This window comes from Zonotrichia albicollis, chromosome 7 (genome assembly GCF_047830755.1).
Source record: "Zonotrichia albicollis isolate bZonAlb1 chromosome 7, bZonAlb1.hap1, whole genome shotgun sequence".
Classification (NCBI taxonomy): domain Eukaryota; kingdom Metazoa; phylum Chordata; class Aves; order Passeriformes; family Passerellidae; genus Zonotrichia; species Zonotrichia albicollis.
In genome coordinates this window covers 24,814,347-24,831,006 of record NC_133825.1, presented here as the reverse complement: position 1 = coordinate 24,831,006, position 16,660 = coordinate 24,814,347, and the positions used below count along the sequence as shown (strand labels likewise).

The 16,660-nt window shown below is 42.3% G+C and overlaps 1 protein-coding gene across 2 annotated transcripts in view; it reads left to right on the top strand.

The window, feature by feature from the left end:
- CDHR1 (cadherin related family member 1) overlaps positions 1 to 16,660 on the top strand; it is a 44,448-nt gene that overhangs the window by 23,049 nt on the left and 4,739 nt on the right. For both annotated transcript variants that reach the window (XM_005481547.4, XM_026799742.2), the window contains exons 12-16: positions 1,761 to 1,913; positions 5,949 to 6,113; positions 8,195 to 8,262; positions 10,784 to 11,012; positions 11,896 to 12,150. In XM_005481547.4, the coding sequence (XP_005481604.2) occupies positions 1,761 to 1,913; positions 5,949 to 6,113; positions 8,195 to 8,262; positions 10,784 to 11,012; positions 11,896 to 12,150 (870 nt within the window). The remainder of the gene's footprint in view (positions 1 to 1,760; positions 1,914 to 5,948; positions 6,114 to 8,194; positions 8,263 to 10,783; positions 11,013 to 11,895; positions 12,151 to 16,660) is intronic.

Genomic DNA, 16,660 nt, shown 5'->3' with positions numbered 1-16,660 from the left:
ATGGGGGATGGTGCTGCAGAGGGGAGAAACAAAACCCATCTCTTCTCTTTAGAGACAAAATATATATCTAGGCTGACAAAATATTCAGGCTGCAAGTTAGGCTATAAAATAAGCAGAAAACACTGATAAATACACTGTATAGATTTCTCAAGAAGCTTCCTAGTATAGCATAAGGCATCACTCTAGGGGGGATGGGTAGCTTTTCTTCTAAGGCAGAGAATGCAATTTTTTCCCTTCCATCCAAGATGATTCTGTAGAGAAGAAAATTAAACATGTGTCTGTCTCTGTCACAGCTGCTAGAGACTTTGTTTTGGGGGAGTGGATGAAAAAGGTGAGGAGGAGGAGGAAGCTGTGGTTAAGGTCTGGTTTAGGCCTACAGACTGATGGAAATGCCATGCTTACTTGCAAGAAAATGATATAGAAATTTCTCTCCCAGACCTTTTCAGCATGGCTTAGGACTCAGTGCTGCTGTTCCCTCAGTCATTCCTGTGTCCCATGGCTGTCTGCTTAGAGACATGCAGCAGCATGGCAGGCTCTGAGCAGATCTGGGTTCCATGGACATCAGGGGCAGAAATCCCTCAGCTGTTGGAGGGACGCAGTTCTCTCCCTGTCCCATGCCACAATTCTAGTCATGTATAATCCCATGAGCCACACACTTTGTATAACTTTGTCTGACTCTGTATTGTCAGACTGTCCAATCTTCTCATCAGCACTGTTTTCCATAGCCCAGCAGCTGTGGCTTTGTGTGTTTGGCTTTACCACCCAGCAAAAGAGAGCCCATTATCATCTCTGTAGTTGAGGTTAGGGTTTGTGTGACCAAACAACACAGACCACTGAGTTTGGATCCAAGGTCACTCTGTTTCCCTTAAGGGACTACTGCTGAATACTTTTTCTCTTGACATGAGCTACGGCTGCTCAAGAACTGCTCATAACAAGCTCACCAGGGATACAGCTGAAAGTAAAATTGTCCTGTTTGAAAGTTATTATTAGAAATTCATCGTCTCAAGATTCATGCTACAGGCAGAGCATGGCATCAGGCAGGCAGGGAATCTGGCTGTTTGTCACAGTGTAAACATGACACTGAGAAATTGGTGAACCCAGGGAGTTTGGTGAGGTAGGCTCAGCTCATTTTCACATCTTCTCTGTAAGGCAAAAATATGGGGATCCCCCTTTCATCTTTTCTCTTACATGCTCCATGTTAGTTTAAAAGAATTAGCCTGGCCAGCTGGCTCTGGCTCACTCTTCCCAGCTTGCATACAAGTGATGATAACATTTTAGATACTGCTGCTTCCCATGTTCTCTCTGGCTAGAAGGTCTATCTGTGTAAGGGCTGGGCTTGTGAGGTTGTGTTGTCCTTACTGGAGCAGTTCAGTTGTCTTTCCTTGGCAGGATTTCCCTGCCAACATGCATGTGGTGTCATCTCTGTCTGGCTCCCAGCGTGTGGCACAAAACCCAAGGCTGCTTGCCACAGGACTCCTCTCTTAGCCAGGCCTGCTGCAGGGTTTTTCCATTATGACTGAAAGAATAACCAAGCTTGTCAATCTATTTTAAGAAAAGCTGTGTCTGTCTTGTGACTAGGGCTGGAGAGATTATACAACTAAGCTTCTTAGTGATCTCCTGCCCAGGGGATGGAGAGCAGAGGGCTCTCAGCAGTAAGGCTTGTTCTCATTTCATGTAGTTTGAAGAAACAGAGCAATCCAGGCTGTAAGAAACATGACATTACTGAAAACAATCAATGTCATATCTGCTTTAATCAACAGGGAGCCAATGCTAAATTCAACCTCCGGCTTGTTGGACCTGGTGGCATCTTCCGAGTGGTTCCTCAAACTGTCCTGAATGAGGCTCAGGTTACAATAATAGTGGAAAATTCTGCTGCTATTGACTATGAAAGCTTCAAGGTGTTAACCTTCAAGGTACTTCTGCTTTCCAGGTCCTCTTTTTCAGTGTATACAGTATGAGCATGATGGCTTTTGTGTCTGATGTGATTTGGCTTCTTAATCCACCCAGAGCTGTCTGATGCATTATCAGATACATGAGAGCCCATGCAAGGGAAACTCATTTCTGCCTCTGGTTCACCACCTTCACAAGGTTTAATGGATGCATCTGTGGACTGATTTAGTCCACTCAGTGCAAAATGTTGATTTTTATGTCTCTCTGGAAACTGTACATGTTGGTGGCTCTGAATCATTCTAGACTGAACCCTTAGGGTGTTATTTCTGCACTCACAATGATACATTCACAGGATGAAATCCTAATTTCTCTGCAGCAAGAACTTTACCTACTTAGTGCTAAGTAATTTGATTCATGATCATGCTTTTGGATGTTGGCAGCCTGAAGACCCCAGCTGACTGGAAGATAATTCCCCAAAATTGCTCACTGCCTTTGTCAGAGTCTATCTATCTGTATGGCCATTTGCAGGCTGACCTGAGGCTCACCCACGCTCTAAACCAGCCCTGCAAGAACCAGTTTAATCCAAAAGCTGGAACCTTGCATTATCACCTTCCCTGATGGATTCTTTGGCTCATCAACAAGATAATTAAGTAGTCTGGTTTTCTGTCAGCTGCCTCTGAAATTGAGTGTAGATGTTTCAGTTCTGACTGCAAAGAACTGCATAGACAATCCCTGTAATAATTTTTAAAAACTGCCAAAACAATCTAGCTGAGAATTAACATATGCTAATTTTGTAACGTACAGAGAGGGGCATTTTTTGCACAATCCAAAAGCCAAAATTCCACAATTTTGTTCTCCCCCTTGCTGTATGGTTTTCTTTGTGTCCTTAGCAAGTTTCACTTCAATATGTTTCAGGCCTCTTCTTGTAATGTTCCTAAGCCATTTTGAGCTTTATAGGTTATAGATGCCACAAAAATATGAGGCATCATTACTGCATTAAAGTGGAAGATTCTGAAAGGGCCATAAAGTGCTACTGAAACTAATTATAACAAGCACACATTTATTCAGGTTAAACTACCAAAAGACCAGTAAAGGAGTTACACATGGCCTCCTCATGAATGCCAATAGAAATCAAAGTAGTTAATGTGATTGCCACGAACACCAAAAGAATTAATTACCAGGAAAAAGGATATCTATTTTTATAGCTTAAGCAGTTATTCTCTTTTTAAAAAATTATTTCTGCTGGAGAAAGACTTTCCAAAATTATTTCTACTGGAGACTATAAGACTTGGCTTAAAAATTGCAGCCTTTTTCTGGATTCCAAATGGAGAAGGTGCAGATGGATGATATGGTAGCAATGTATGGCAGCAAATACTTTATAAAGACCTCATTGCTGGCTTCACTTTCCTGCAAAGTTCAAATCACTTCCTACCCAGTTTTAGTTGTCAGTGCATTCATTCTGGTTAGAATATTGGATGAAATATATTTCTATTTAATGTGTATCTCACAACAGCTTTGAGAGATTATCTTCAGGGTTTTGGGGTTTTTTTCTGTAAGCAATGATCCCTCTCCTCTAGTTCATTTTTGAAGAGTAAAATGCCAGATAATAATTAAAGCTAATTTGTCTGGGAGATGCACTGAAAAACTTTCTGAAGCAAAGGCTGCTAGAGAAACCTATATTTCATTTAGTGCTGGCTCTTAAATGAAGGTGGTAGTCAGGAGTTCCTTCATTTTCAGCTGTCTAAGAGCTCAAATGGATTTCCCAAAGTATGGCAGCAGTGGTAACTCACACCTCTCCCCAGTCCCTCTGCCACAGGGGCCAGATATTGCTGTGCCACCTTGTTATGGGCTGCCATGCTTTGGGGAAAACCTCCTGCCTCTATCTGCTTCAGCTCAGAGCCCATCCTGCCCTGGCAGGAGCATCCAGACATTCACATCTACAGACTGGGGCCAGCAGAGGCTGCAGTTATCTTCAGCTGCCAAAATCAAACTCTATTTTAAAAATTCACCTACCACTTTTAAAATTGCATGTCAGTTTGCTCTTCTGGCACCTAAGTATGAATTGTTGATATGTAGTCCTGTGAAGTAATAGTTTTACACTACTTTTTTCTCTCTGCATGAAACAAACAGTACAGGTCTGCATAAGACACTGCAGGCAAGTGAGCTGACACAATTTCCTCCCTGAAGGAAGATGTTGTCAGCATGTAGACATAGCAGGACCATGGCTGCTTAAAGGAGAGGGAATAAAAAATTAGTGTAGAAAACAAAGTAAAAATACTGAGCTTTCATAAGGTGTACTAAGATGGACTGATTGCAGCAGCAAAGATGTTAGAATTTAGTAATAGCTCCATGTGCACAATCAGCACTAAGATTTTACCTCTGTACTGCTTTAGGAGCTGAGATTTCTCATGAGGAGGTTTTTGCTGATGTCTGCATGGCTGTCCTTTCAAAAATGTCTTTTGCTGCAACACCACCTGAGACTCCCAAACACAAAAGTTTGGGAGGTCACAGCAATGGAGTGACCAGGCTCTCCTTTTGGAGCAGCAGTAATTGCCAGCAATCCCTCGAGATTCATTTCTTATCTTTATTTCCAAACATTATAAATGTCCACACAGCAGGCACAGCTCTATGAGATGACACTGAGATGGCCTTTTCCCTGTCTGCTTGAACAGCTCCCCACCCTCTGCTTTCACCTGGAGGTGATACAGTTGTCCCAGTCTGGCAGAGTGTCCCCCAGGCAATCGGGGTGCCACTGCTGGGGAGCATCACTCGCCCTCCCCACAGGCCCTGCACAAGAAGGATGAGCTCCCAGGGGAGCAGGGGATGCTGTGCCAGCCCTGCTGCTCCTGCCAAAGCTCCCTTAGGCACCCCCTCCTTGTGGGAGCTCCTGGGACACATCTCCTAGCAATTAAAACCCTTGCAGCCAGATTTCTCAGCTGAGCCTCTTAGATCTCAGTTCACGTCCTGCTCAGTAGTCTATTAGTGGTGTGCTGTCTTCTTAGAGCCCTCCTGCTTGTGTTAACTATGTCTCTGCCCAAGCATGAAAACCAAACATTAGACCATTGTTTCTGGTGTTACCCATCTGGGCTCAGCCCCCTCAGAGCTCAGGATTGATGGCCTAGTGCTGATCCTGTGTGATGCAGACACTGGGACAGACCCTGGGAAGGTCCCAATGTCTCTCAGTACCCATTGTTGAAACTGCTCTTTCTGGCTTACAGAACCACCACAGACCACCTGAGCTTGCTGCTCTGCCAGCTGAGGCATCCTACTGATGCTTCCCAAATCCAGCAGATTTTGCTCAGTAAGGAGCAGACAGATACAGTAAATATTCAGTTTACTCTGTGTGATTGCCTGTCCTTTCAGATGAGCAGTTATAAGAATGTGTGATGTCAGAGAGCTCTGTTCTCCTCAGAGACAGTGAGGCGATACAAAAGCCCGCATTTCATCTGATAAAGTCCTAATTAGTATGAGGCAATGAGGGTAGAAGTGCCATGAAGTCAGTAGTAGAAGTCCTCACAATCTTTGGGAAATGGGACTCTGCTCTACATGCCTGACTATCCAGCATTTGGGGTGGGAGTAATGCTGCTTCAAAACAACTGGTTCTCTCATCTTTTTTCCCTGTTTGGTGCAGTTTATTGTTCCTGACTTCTTTCTTGATGAAGAATTTCCTCTACAAAAGATCACAATTAAGTTTATGTCCTTACTCAAAATAATTCAGTGGTTCTGTTTCCCAAAGTTCTAGGAGCTGCCCAGGGATGATTGTTTGTCAGCTTTTGTTACGGTTTTTGGATGTGTGTTGGTTAGTTATGACCAGTCACATGTGTCACATGAAGTCTAATGTGAATACACAGGTTTGAAGGCCTCTTGACTGCCCATCTCAAGCAAGCACATACAAATAAGCTGAGGCCGCATGCTGACCTGGCTCATCATCTCCTTGGTTCTGAGCTGTCTGCTCCAACCAGGCTAAAATGCACTGATGGTGCCACAGATGGTGGAGGAAGCTCTTTTAAGAGAACTAATAGCTGCTTTGTGGTGATTTCTGGGTTTTCTCTTCTTAGCTTCTTGCAATAGAGGTGAACACACCGGAGAAGTTCAGCTCGACGGCCGACGTGGTGATTCGCTTGCTGGACACCAATGACAATGTCCCCAAGTTCTCCTCTGACTACTACATTGCCAGGATCCCTGAGAACTCCCCAGGGGGCTCCAATGTAGTTGCTGTTACAGTAAGTTTCATTCACCTCTTAAGAAATGTCCTCTTTTCTGGGTGTCTGTGGAAACAGTTCAAGTACCTTAAAAATAGTGGACAGGGCAAATAGCAAATCTTACTCAATATTTGACTTCTGGACCAAACTCCAATTATTTTCCAGAATCAACCCAAAAAAAAAGCACTTTGGGAAAAAATAAAGTTTATAAAGTTTTAGGCAAATATTATTTAGAACAAGAAGGGCCATCTGCTTTTAAGACAAATCCCATGGCCTTTGAGTATTAAGAAAGCCTCAGCCAAATCAGTGTCCAGTGGGAGATTCAGTTATGGCTAAGTGGAATTGGATTTACTGGATTTGCTTGCTTAAGTATGAGTAAAAAGAAAACAAGATGGCTGCTTAGTAGGTATTAGTCTCCTCCTCTTGGGAGGAACCTGGCTGCTAAAGGAATCATGAAACAGTTAATGAGGGCAAGAATATAAAATGAAAGTGCTTAGGACTGGGAAAAAAAAGATCCTTATGTATGCATCTTCTCACAGTGGGAAAAATATGCCTATAGATTTTCCAGTATCTTGCATTTTCATACAAAGAAGTCAGGGTTGTTACATGGGCCCTGAGTGCTGGAGGAGCATTTCCAGCTGCTTCTCTCTAATGCAACTGCTGAGACTGGAAAATGCCCTCATGTCACAAAGCCAAGAATGTCACCTGGGCCTTGGTGGGGGATGCAAGTCACCTTGCAGAGGCCACACAGGTAAGGATGGTGCAGGCAGGTTGCCAGAGATCTCCAGCAGAAGCTGGCAACATGTAAGAAAGATGATTAAATAACCAGAATAATAAAGTGCTGAAGGCATATTTTAGCAATGGAAAAATCAAAGAACTGAAACATAAACAATAGAGAAAAGGTTATTGCATGAAACTAATAGGAAATCTATTAGAGACTCTTAAACATAACTATCTTTGAGATAAAAGGAATAAAAAAAATCTAGGATGTGGAGAGCAAAAAAAGAAGAGATTTAAAAAATGTTTGCAGAAGCAATAAAACTTCTGAGCCAAAGTGCACAGGAATGTGTAGCTGAAGGAGCCCATGTAAAATTTAGTCATGTGCTGTCAACTCAGTACTTGACCCAGATTCACAACTATATGTGAAAACTAAGATGTTTCAAGTACTCAGAATGGCAATTCTGGAAGAAGTCCCAGGTATGCAGATGTTTTAAGTGAAGTCAGACAGTACTAAACTAGGCTGTGGTCAAAATCATGGGGTTGGAGAATCTGACAAGCTCATGCCAAAGAACAGAACTACATCTACCAGTAGGGCTGCAGGTGTGTTCTGTTAATCATGCAGGAATCAAAGACATTGTTCCAGTTGTCAGATATTTAAACAGGGAGATGAATGAATCAACCAGCACCACCATGGATTTTGATGGCCAGATACAGTAGTATAACACCTCCTCAGAGCTATCAGAGGAGCAGGAGCTTATGGAAATAGCTGCTACCAAATCAATAGCTTTCCTAAGCCTGAGCTAAGAAAGGAAGCCAACAAGAGCATAAAACAAAGATATCATCTGGTAGCAGTATATGCATTATTAAAAGTCACACAGGCACAAGAGTGATTAAAATATAAACAAAGCTGAAATACAATGTATGGATTGAAACATTTGTTATTCATTACTATAAATTGACTTAATTAAACAAGCAGAAGCTTAAAAATACAATATAAGAAGTAAATAATTTTGTCTAGGGAATATTCATTAATGTTTAACTGATAATTAGGAAGGTCTGAGAGCTGGCAGTGTGTTCATGTCACTGAGATTATCTCCATCTCTATCAAAGGAGGAGGAGGTAACTGTGGATGGATGGGGCCATCTAGCGTCACTCTCTGTGCCAGAGCCCCCGGGCACAGGGACAGCATTCCTGGGGCTGGCAGGGACATTTCCTGGTCTTAGGCTGTGCACTTTCTAGGTGCTTATTTGCTCATGCGGTTTCCCACTAAAAATGTGATGGCAAGGAGAGTGAAAAGCATTTGGGCCTGTTAAAATAAAAATGAAACAGTTCTTTTTCCGTTTTAGTAAAGTAAAACTCTCTTTTTTTTTTCTTTTCTGAAGGCTACAGATCCAGATTCAGGGCTTTGGGGAGAAATCAAGTACTCTATCTATGGAACAGGAGCAGATCTGTAAGTAACAAGTAAATAAATAAAACTACATAACCTCTAAGTAGCGTTCTGAAAGAATTTTAAAAGAAAGCTAGCAAGGTCATTCTTGGTCTGCTTATTTCCAAGGACATTTATACCATGTTCTTTGTGAGTTCTGTGAACTGCTGCTGTGATCATTAAACATCTACTTAATCGACCTAAGGAATTCTACCCACAAACCCCCAAAGAGATACAAAGCAGCTAAAGTATCAATACACAGGATTTGTTCAATCACCATTTGAAAAATACTTGTAAGAGAAAGAGAGATTTTTGGTCTAGTTGTGAAAAGTCAGTTCTACAGAAAAATAATTTTTTAGGTTTATTCCCCTTCCCTTTCCATATGGCTTTACAAATAGCTCTTGTCAAGATAAATCAAGGAAGACAAGATATTCAAGGATATACACTTCAGCTTTGGAGGTCAGCTGCACTGGCTGTTAAAAGCCTTTCATATATTTAAATATAATAGTCCTGCATCAGGAAAAAAGGAATTTGATGCTTACTTGATTTGGTAATAATGCCTCCCTCCCTCTCCCTGTCTTTGGGAACAGTGCTGGGGGTAGAACATCTTGAAACACTGGTTCCTTCACACCATGTCCATCCCAGCTCTCACACATGGCTGGGATCAGTGACATGGCTGTCACAGATATTCCTGCTGGAGCCTGCATTCTGCAGGGGAGAATGCTGGAAATGAATGAAAAGCCTGAGCTTTTCAGGCACTCATCTCAAGAATCTTTTTTCCTCTGTACGTTATCCACCTGGAGCTAAAGCTGAACTCTTCTTGTTAAGGTGAAAACCATTTAGGAGGCACAATCAAAGTCCAAAATCCAAGATGTTAAGGGTGAGCCTCTTCTGTAGCCAGAAGGATACACATTTGGGAGCATTTCCACGATGGATTATTTTGAGCTCTTCACTAAGTCTTTAAGCTAGCTGCTAACTGCACAGAGAGAAGCAAGAAAAGGTCATGTCATGCAGGCAGACTTCTTAGGTTTAGAATGCAGCAGCTGGTGGAAAGAAGCTTGAGAAGGTTGTTGACAAAGGATTTGGGGGGAAAAAAATGTAAGCACAACTTTATTCTGATTGGCATTATGAGGCTGCTCAGATTCAGTGTTCTTATGCTGTTGAATGAAGAAATTATGATGTGAACTTTTCTTTTCCTTCTTAAGTATTTTTGTTTGTTTTCCTCCTGCCAGAATGGCATCACTCTGCAAGGCCGGATTGATTTTCCAGCCCTGGTACCTTTAGATGTGCTGAACACACAGTTTGATGCAGATAGGAGAATTTCAGCCAGAGGCACAATGTTTCTGTGGTGGATATTACATCAGTGGGTGTGCAGTTGTGTGGGCAGAAGATGAGTTGTACTGGAGTAAGAGAAATAGTGTTAACTGTTGAAGATGAAACCAATCTGATGGCAATCCTACTTTGGTAATCCAAGCTGCCAGTGGGAGCACTTTTATTCTTCCCCTAAAATGGGAATGATGATGAGTGATGGGTTAGGCTGGGCTGGGTGCTGAGGAGGCAGCACAGGCACTGTCTCCTACACAGCTATTCCCACCTACAGGTCTTGGATTTCATCAAAACTTGTATTTGTATTTAACAGGGTTATGAGAACAATTGAAAATTCTAGATTGCTAAATGCCCCTTTAATCATCACTTTCAATTGCATTCAGAGCTGGAATACAGAAAATATTTTGCTACCCTGTACATTGATCAAAGGAAATAAAAAAACTTTCATCTGTTAAAAGCACTACTGCTTGGAGCCTACAGTGGCAGTCCATTTTAAAAAGACACTTTTTTGGTATCTCCTCTATAAATCCAAACTTTGGGCTGACACTTTTGACAGTGTCTCTATAATTACAAATGTGTAAAACTGAACTTGCAACAGATAAATCTGAACACCCACTCCATCCTAGTGTCAGTCTATGGAAAAATGGTTATTTTTGGAAAAGATAATTTGCTCTGTGGTTTGGGAGATTTAAGAGCAGATTTTTTTCCTACCTGTTCTGAGAAGTGAAGACCTTAAATATGATATGCATCACACTTCTTTTAGATATTTAGGTGACATAAACCAGTCTTAATTTATGCAGGACATAATCTATTACAGTGTACTTATAAACTTTCTGTTTAAAAGTACACTGTACTTTTAAACTGAAAAAAAAAGTAAAAAAATAGGCTTAATGTTTTTCCTTTTAATGCAAGAAAATCACTCTGGGAGAAGGCCATCACACTAAGCATTTACTGAGGACAAAGACTTTTAATGGAAAATGCAGCTAAAATGGCACAAGAGAGAGAAAACCAGGAGACACTGACAGTTCTCTGGTTTTCAAGCCTAAAGGAACTAGACAAACACCAGGTAGAGTGAAAGATTTGGAAATATCACCTGGAGAGGCATTAGGTGAAGAGTGCCAGTGTCTGGGCACAGCATTTCAGTCTTTACATCCTGGAGCAAAGGTGGGATCTAAACACACATTAAGTGACCAAAAGTCTTCTCCTGCTTCTTTTCCAGATTCCTAATCCACCCATCAACAGGTATAATTTACACCCAGCCCTGGGCTGTGCTAGATGCTGAAGTGAACTCGAAGTATAATTTCTATGTGAAAGCAGAGGACACAGATGGGAAATACAGCTTGGCTGAAGTGTTTATCACCGTGCTAGATGTCAATGACCACTCTCCAGAGTTCAATGAAAACATCCAGGAGAAGACAATGATCATTGGGTCACCAGTGAAGATAGAGGTGAGAGATGGCACCGTGTGTCACAAAGCTGAGTGCTTTGGAAAAGCCCTGGCTCTGGTCTTTATTCTCAGGGGTCATGATGAATGTCTGAAAGTTGTCTTTTCTTGCAGCTTGATTTGGCACATCCATTTGGATGTAAAAAATGGATTAAAGAGTAGAATTATAGTATTTACTGACTGCTGAGAAGGAGAAATAAATTCTATAGGCAGAATATAAAGTCCTGTTACAGTCTTTGAACAATCAGCTGGGGGACAGTCCTGGATTATACAGTGATCACAAGAAGCCCAAACAAGATTAGTGAATGAAAGGGTTTTGAACACATAACCTTCCTGACACCCCTTTGTGTTCAACCACACAACTCAGTTCCCTTCGTTTTGAAGAACCTTATCCAATAATCCAGTGTGGAACAGAAGGTGAAAAAATGCAATAACAATTCCCAGTCTGAACATCCTATTTACACACAGTTAAATGTACATCATAAGCCTGATCACACAACACCTAATGTTTGTAGAATAAATACCACAGCACAAAAATTAAGGCAGCTATAGTTTATGGTATGGAGCTAATCCCACTGTTCTCTATCACTTCACATTTGTCCCCCACACTGTGTGAGAAGCTCTCAGCTGAGGACCATTTGCATTCTACAGATAGGTTACCATTCAGTTTTTCCCTGATTTTATTTCATCTCAAATAGAAGTAATTTATAAAGAAAGGAGTCTAGTCCTGCTGTTTTTCACTAGAAAATGTAACCTAGCTTCCAAAATTAAATGAAAGCAGCCCAGTCATGGCACAGATGCTCTCAGAAGTGAATGCTCAGAAGGTGTTTGTCCTCAGGCAAAGACAGAAACAATAACACCTTTGTTTTTCACACTTCCCCTACCAGGCCATAGACCAAGATGCAGAAGAACCCAACAACATTGTGGATTATTCCATCATGCAAGCAGATCCAGCCAATGTGTTTGACATAGACCAAAGCACGGGGGAGATCAAGCTGAAGTCCTATATCAGATCTCTGGACATCATCCACAACATCACAAACAATAAAGACTGCATATGGTCATTGGTGGTCCAGGCCAAAGACAGAGGCTCCCCATCCTTCAGTACCACAGCAGTTCTGAAGATTGATATCACAGAAGAGGTAAGCAAATGTTTCAGAAAAATCCTGCTGGGAGACAATCCCTGAAGGGCACCGAAGGGTAGACTTTGCTTGCTCCATTTCTGAGACTCTCTTGCCAGCTCTGTTTTGCAGAGTGCTTCTATAGCCTTGTGGTGAAGTTGGATTCTACAGCCACAAATGTGAAAGATATTTTGATATCTTATCATTTATATTATGCTCCTACCTTTGTACCTTGCAAAGGTACAAAGGTAGGAGCATAATATAACTGGGAGATGAGTTTTTTGTTAGAGATTGTTAGATATGAATTAAGGTCTATAGACTTCTGAGAGTAAAGGTAAATCCCAACTGCTAAAGTTCTGCTTTTTTATTTTCATCCAGGAGGAAAAAAAAAAACTTTTTCCCTTACAAAAAGTGAGTGGAAAACAGCTGGGATCAGAGTGAACTAGGACAGAGAAACCACCCTAAGTGACATAGGAAAAGTGAGAAAAAATTTTACAGAAATGCTTTAAAGTACATAGAACTTTGGATGGGAGTTCAATAATTGCAATATTATTAGCAGATGAAACAAGACTTTAAAACAGTCTTGCACATGTAGGCTGAGATTTTCCTTAGTCCAGCTTTTAAGTCAGCTGAAGAACAAGCAGCGATTTATGGTGTGCAGCACATGCTTGCACAATTCTTATTTATTGTAACTGCCTTGCCATGCCTTTAAGTAGGTACCAGCAGGGAGGAAATGGGCTTTAAAGCAGATGAGAAACACATCATTAGCCTGACAGTCTCTGGACCACACACATAAACAGGGCAAAGATGCAAATCTCATCTTGCAGACAGCAGCTGGCCTTCTCTTTCTTTGCTCACAATGCTCCCGCTGCTCTTAGGTCTGTTATAATCTTTCTCTGTTTACTCCATCTCCTCTTATTCCCCTGGTACTCTGAGGCACATTCATATGATAGTTCTTGTACACAGTTCAGAGCCTGCTGGACTGCCAGGGCACTTGGGTCTGCCCCAGCAGGGCAGTGCCTACATGGGGCGGCCTTTGGGGCCAGCCAGCCCTGTGAGCCTGAGCTGGGCTTGCTGCTGCAAGGCTCTGCCATGTGGAGCTGGGGGACTCCAGGGTGTCTGTGGTGAGTCTAGAGATTTAGCTGTTCTTACAAAGGAAATCTATCTTAATTGCTTAACACTTGGATTTCTCATGGAAATGAAGTTTTCGTGGTTTTTATGCAACAAACAAGAACTGCTGCCCACAGCCAAGAGCAGGAGAGTTTCCCTCCCTGCTCCTCACATGCTGCATGTTTCAGGAGTGCATGGCAGCAGGTGGACCCAGGCCCAGGCCTCAGACATGTGCCTGCTGGTGGCCACCAGCCTCCGCTTCCCTCCTGGGTGAGCTGGAAACCTCTCTGTGTCAGCATGTGGGGCTGGTGGGTGTGAGTGGAGGGAGGGTGTCCCACACCTCCCTGCTGGGGGACAACATGCTCCTGTACCAGCTGAAGAAGGACAACTGGAAGGAAAACAAAAGTAGCTGATACTTTGGGATAAGGAGTTTCCTGAATTTCCTTCTAGTGCTTGAAGCAATAGTACCTGATGAAAGATGGCGTCCTGTATGAAGTCCCTTGTCTGCTCCCTTTTCTCCCCCTCCAGGGGTATATATTTGCCACAAGGTGAGGGAGAGCCCTCCTCATAAAGTCTGAAAGGGGAAGCAGAGAGCATGTGATGACATAGATTTCCTCACACACAGTTCTTTTCCTTCTTCCCATGCTCTTCTTGATGCCAAGTCCCAACAGAGAGTCCCAACAGCATCTTCTTTCTTTGAGTACGTTTCTTCAGGAGGATCTGGGTTGCTAATCTAGTGTCACATCCTCCATGACCTTTTGTACATGTCTCTATTACTTCTTCCATGGCTTGTAATGATTTGGGTTGGTTGGATTGGGGGATTTTTTATCCCATAGCCATCCCATCTTTTTTGCAGAAACAGATTTCAGTTTGCAGGTACATGAGATGCAGTGCCAGTGTCCAAAACCCTTGCTCACTGCCTGTGTCCCAGGGACAGACAGTCACTGCTAACACTTTGTGAAGAAAACAATCTCTTGGTGTAGGCATATTGCAAATACACACTCTCTCTCTCTTTCTCTGAGGCCGTTACAAATGTGCATTTCATCCAGCTGTACAAAGGCTCTTATTTCACTGTTTGGTGGGCATTTATGTATTACTGATTTTGGATAAGGAGGATATTTTTGAATGCATCCTCCAGAGGTTTCCTGCAGTGTTAATCACAGTAAGTAATTAAACAGGCATATTTTCTGATTAACGTTTACCATTGCAATTAGCACAAGTCTGTGCCCTTCGAGATGGATGCCTTGTGGCTAAGTTCAGCAGTATTGCACATCAAAAGGACCTTCTCTTGGAATAATAAAGTGCTAAAAGAATCCAAAGGCCTTTTAATTTAACTGAGTCTGATTTTATGGAAATTGGCATTGAGGGGCATCTCTTAATATCCTATCCTTTCACAATAAATAAAAAATGCTCTTTCACAGAATGAAAAAACATATGCTGGAAAAGCCAGTCTTTTTCCATCCATATGTCTCACTCAGAAATCTATTCCTGCCTGATATTTTCAGAGAAGGCTGATTCCCACTCCTGTTCCTGAAAGTTGGCCTGATGGGGGCATCCCTTGGCCTCTTGATGACTCCACTGAGGTTCTGCAAATGTAGAGGGGGTGTTTATTTACACCTCCTCACAGGCTGAGCCTGAAGTCCATATTTAGACAGCATAATCTGTAGTTCTTAATAGCTTTGACCACTCATTTAGACTTCTAAATATATCTGGTGAGTCTCAGTTTTAGATTATCTTAACTGAAAGGTTCAACAAAAATCTTTGAAGTAACATGATCTTCTGCTTCATGCTAATGGCAACCATGGGAGCTGTGGTTGCTGGCACTGAACAGCCCTTGCCACATTTGCAGAGCAGTTAGCCTCTTCTTTCCATAGTTTCATGGACTTGAAGTGAATACTGGTTTGATTTGAGAAGTCTTGTTTCATGCTGGTGTTTGTATTGCAAAGTGCTGCAAACACAGCCTTCATATACAATGACAGCACTGAGCTTTGGGATAAGCACTGCAGGGACAGCTGGTGTTCTACCTCGGATCAGGAGTCACTTCTGAAGCAAATCTCCTGATCATCCCCACATGCTGTGGGATGGCCTGTGCCTCACATAGCTCCAAGCACACAAGGTGGATTCTTTCAGAGGAAAATGTGTTTTGGGAGCACAGCTAGTGTGCCAGGGCACCAACAGGCAGTCCCTCCCTGCAACCAGGCTAGAACAAAACCCCAGAAACACTGAATGTGTGGAAGTGGGCTCCTCAGAGGCAGCTGGTTCATTGCACAGATTGTACAGATCCACTTGCTCAAGTCAACAGAGCCCAAGTTGTCAGTAACACAATCATTGGACCAAACAGTTATGATGGAGTCCAATTCCAGCACTGCCAAGTCCATCACAAAACCATGTCTGTGGCACTGCCAAGTGCCACATCTACAAATAATCTGCAATAGCTTGGGCTCTTAACAGGTTTGCCTACTTACTTAGACTCCTAAATATAGCTGGTGAGCCTTAGCTGCTCTTGTGATTGAAGAGCTCAACCACATTCCTTCTGGGTCCAGCTTCTGGATACTTGGTCCACGTGCTCTGCTCACTGCAACCCATGCATTAGGAAAGGCTCTTTAGAAACTGCCACAGCCAAAAAATCCCCAAAAAACTGCAGAGCATTATCTTCTGTGAGCAGTGGTATTTTGGTATTTTAACTCCCTTGATGACTGTTAAGGAGTGTTTCTTCCATGTCCCAACTCACAGAGATGTGACAGCTTTCATTTAATCATGTATCTGCTTTTATTTTATGTGCACCAGAAAAACCAGTACCCTTCAAAATGCAGCATGCCTTTTAGGAAAAAACAACAGCTTCAGCAATTCAACAAATAGTGGCACTATTTGTTGAGCTGGCTACATCACACTGCTGGTAATCAACACAAGGACTTGATGTTTTAAATGTGCACTTGCCGTAAGTCTCTCTGCATCCTGGCTAAGATTATGACATTCCTGGCCTGTATTGCAAGTTATTCCTTCTATTTATCCTGCCAGTGTCATGGCCATGACAAACAAACTCTCCCACTATGTGCTTACAAAATGGCTGATGTTTTTATGCAGAACAGTTGTTGTCCAAGGCTAATTCCAGGCAAAGCTTTGTATAGTAGAGGTCAAGTAACTAAAATAGAGGCTGAACCAGCTAGCTGTTAATGGGTTTAGTTTTGGTATTAATCATCTCTTCATCACTGGAAGCTCTGAACAGATGCCAGATTTTCTGAGGCCAAGCAACTGAATGAAGCCAAATGTCAAAACTCTCCATACAATTTTTTATCTGTTCTTACCTCTGCAGCTGTAGTACATGGGCAACATGTATTTCTGTCTAATCTCATTTATTCAAGGTTTTCAAATACCTAGTCAAATACTCTTCAGCCATCAGTGCCTTCCTATAAAATAGATC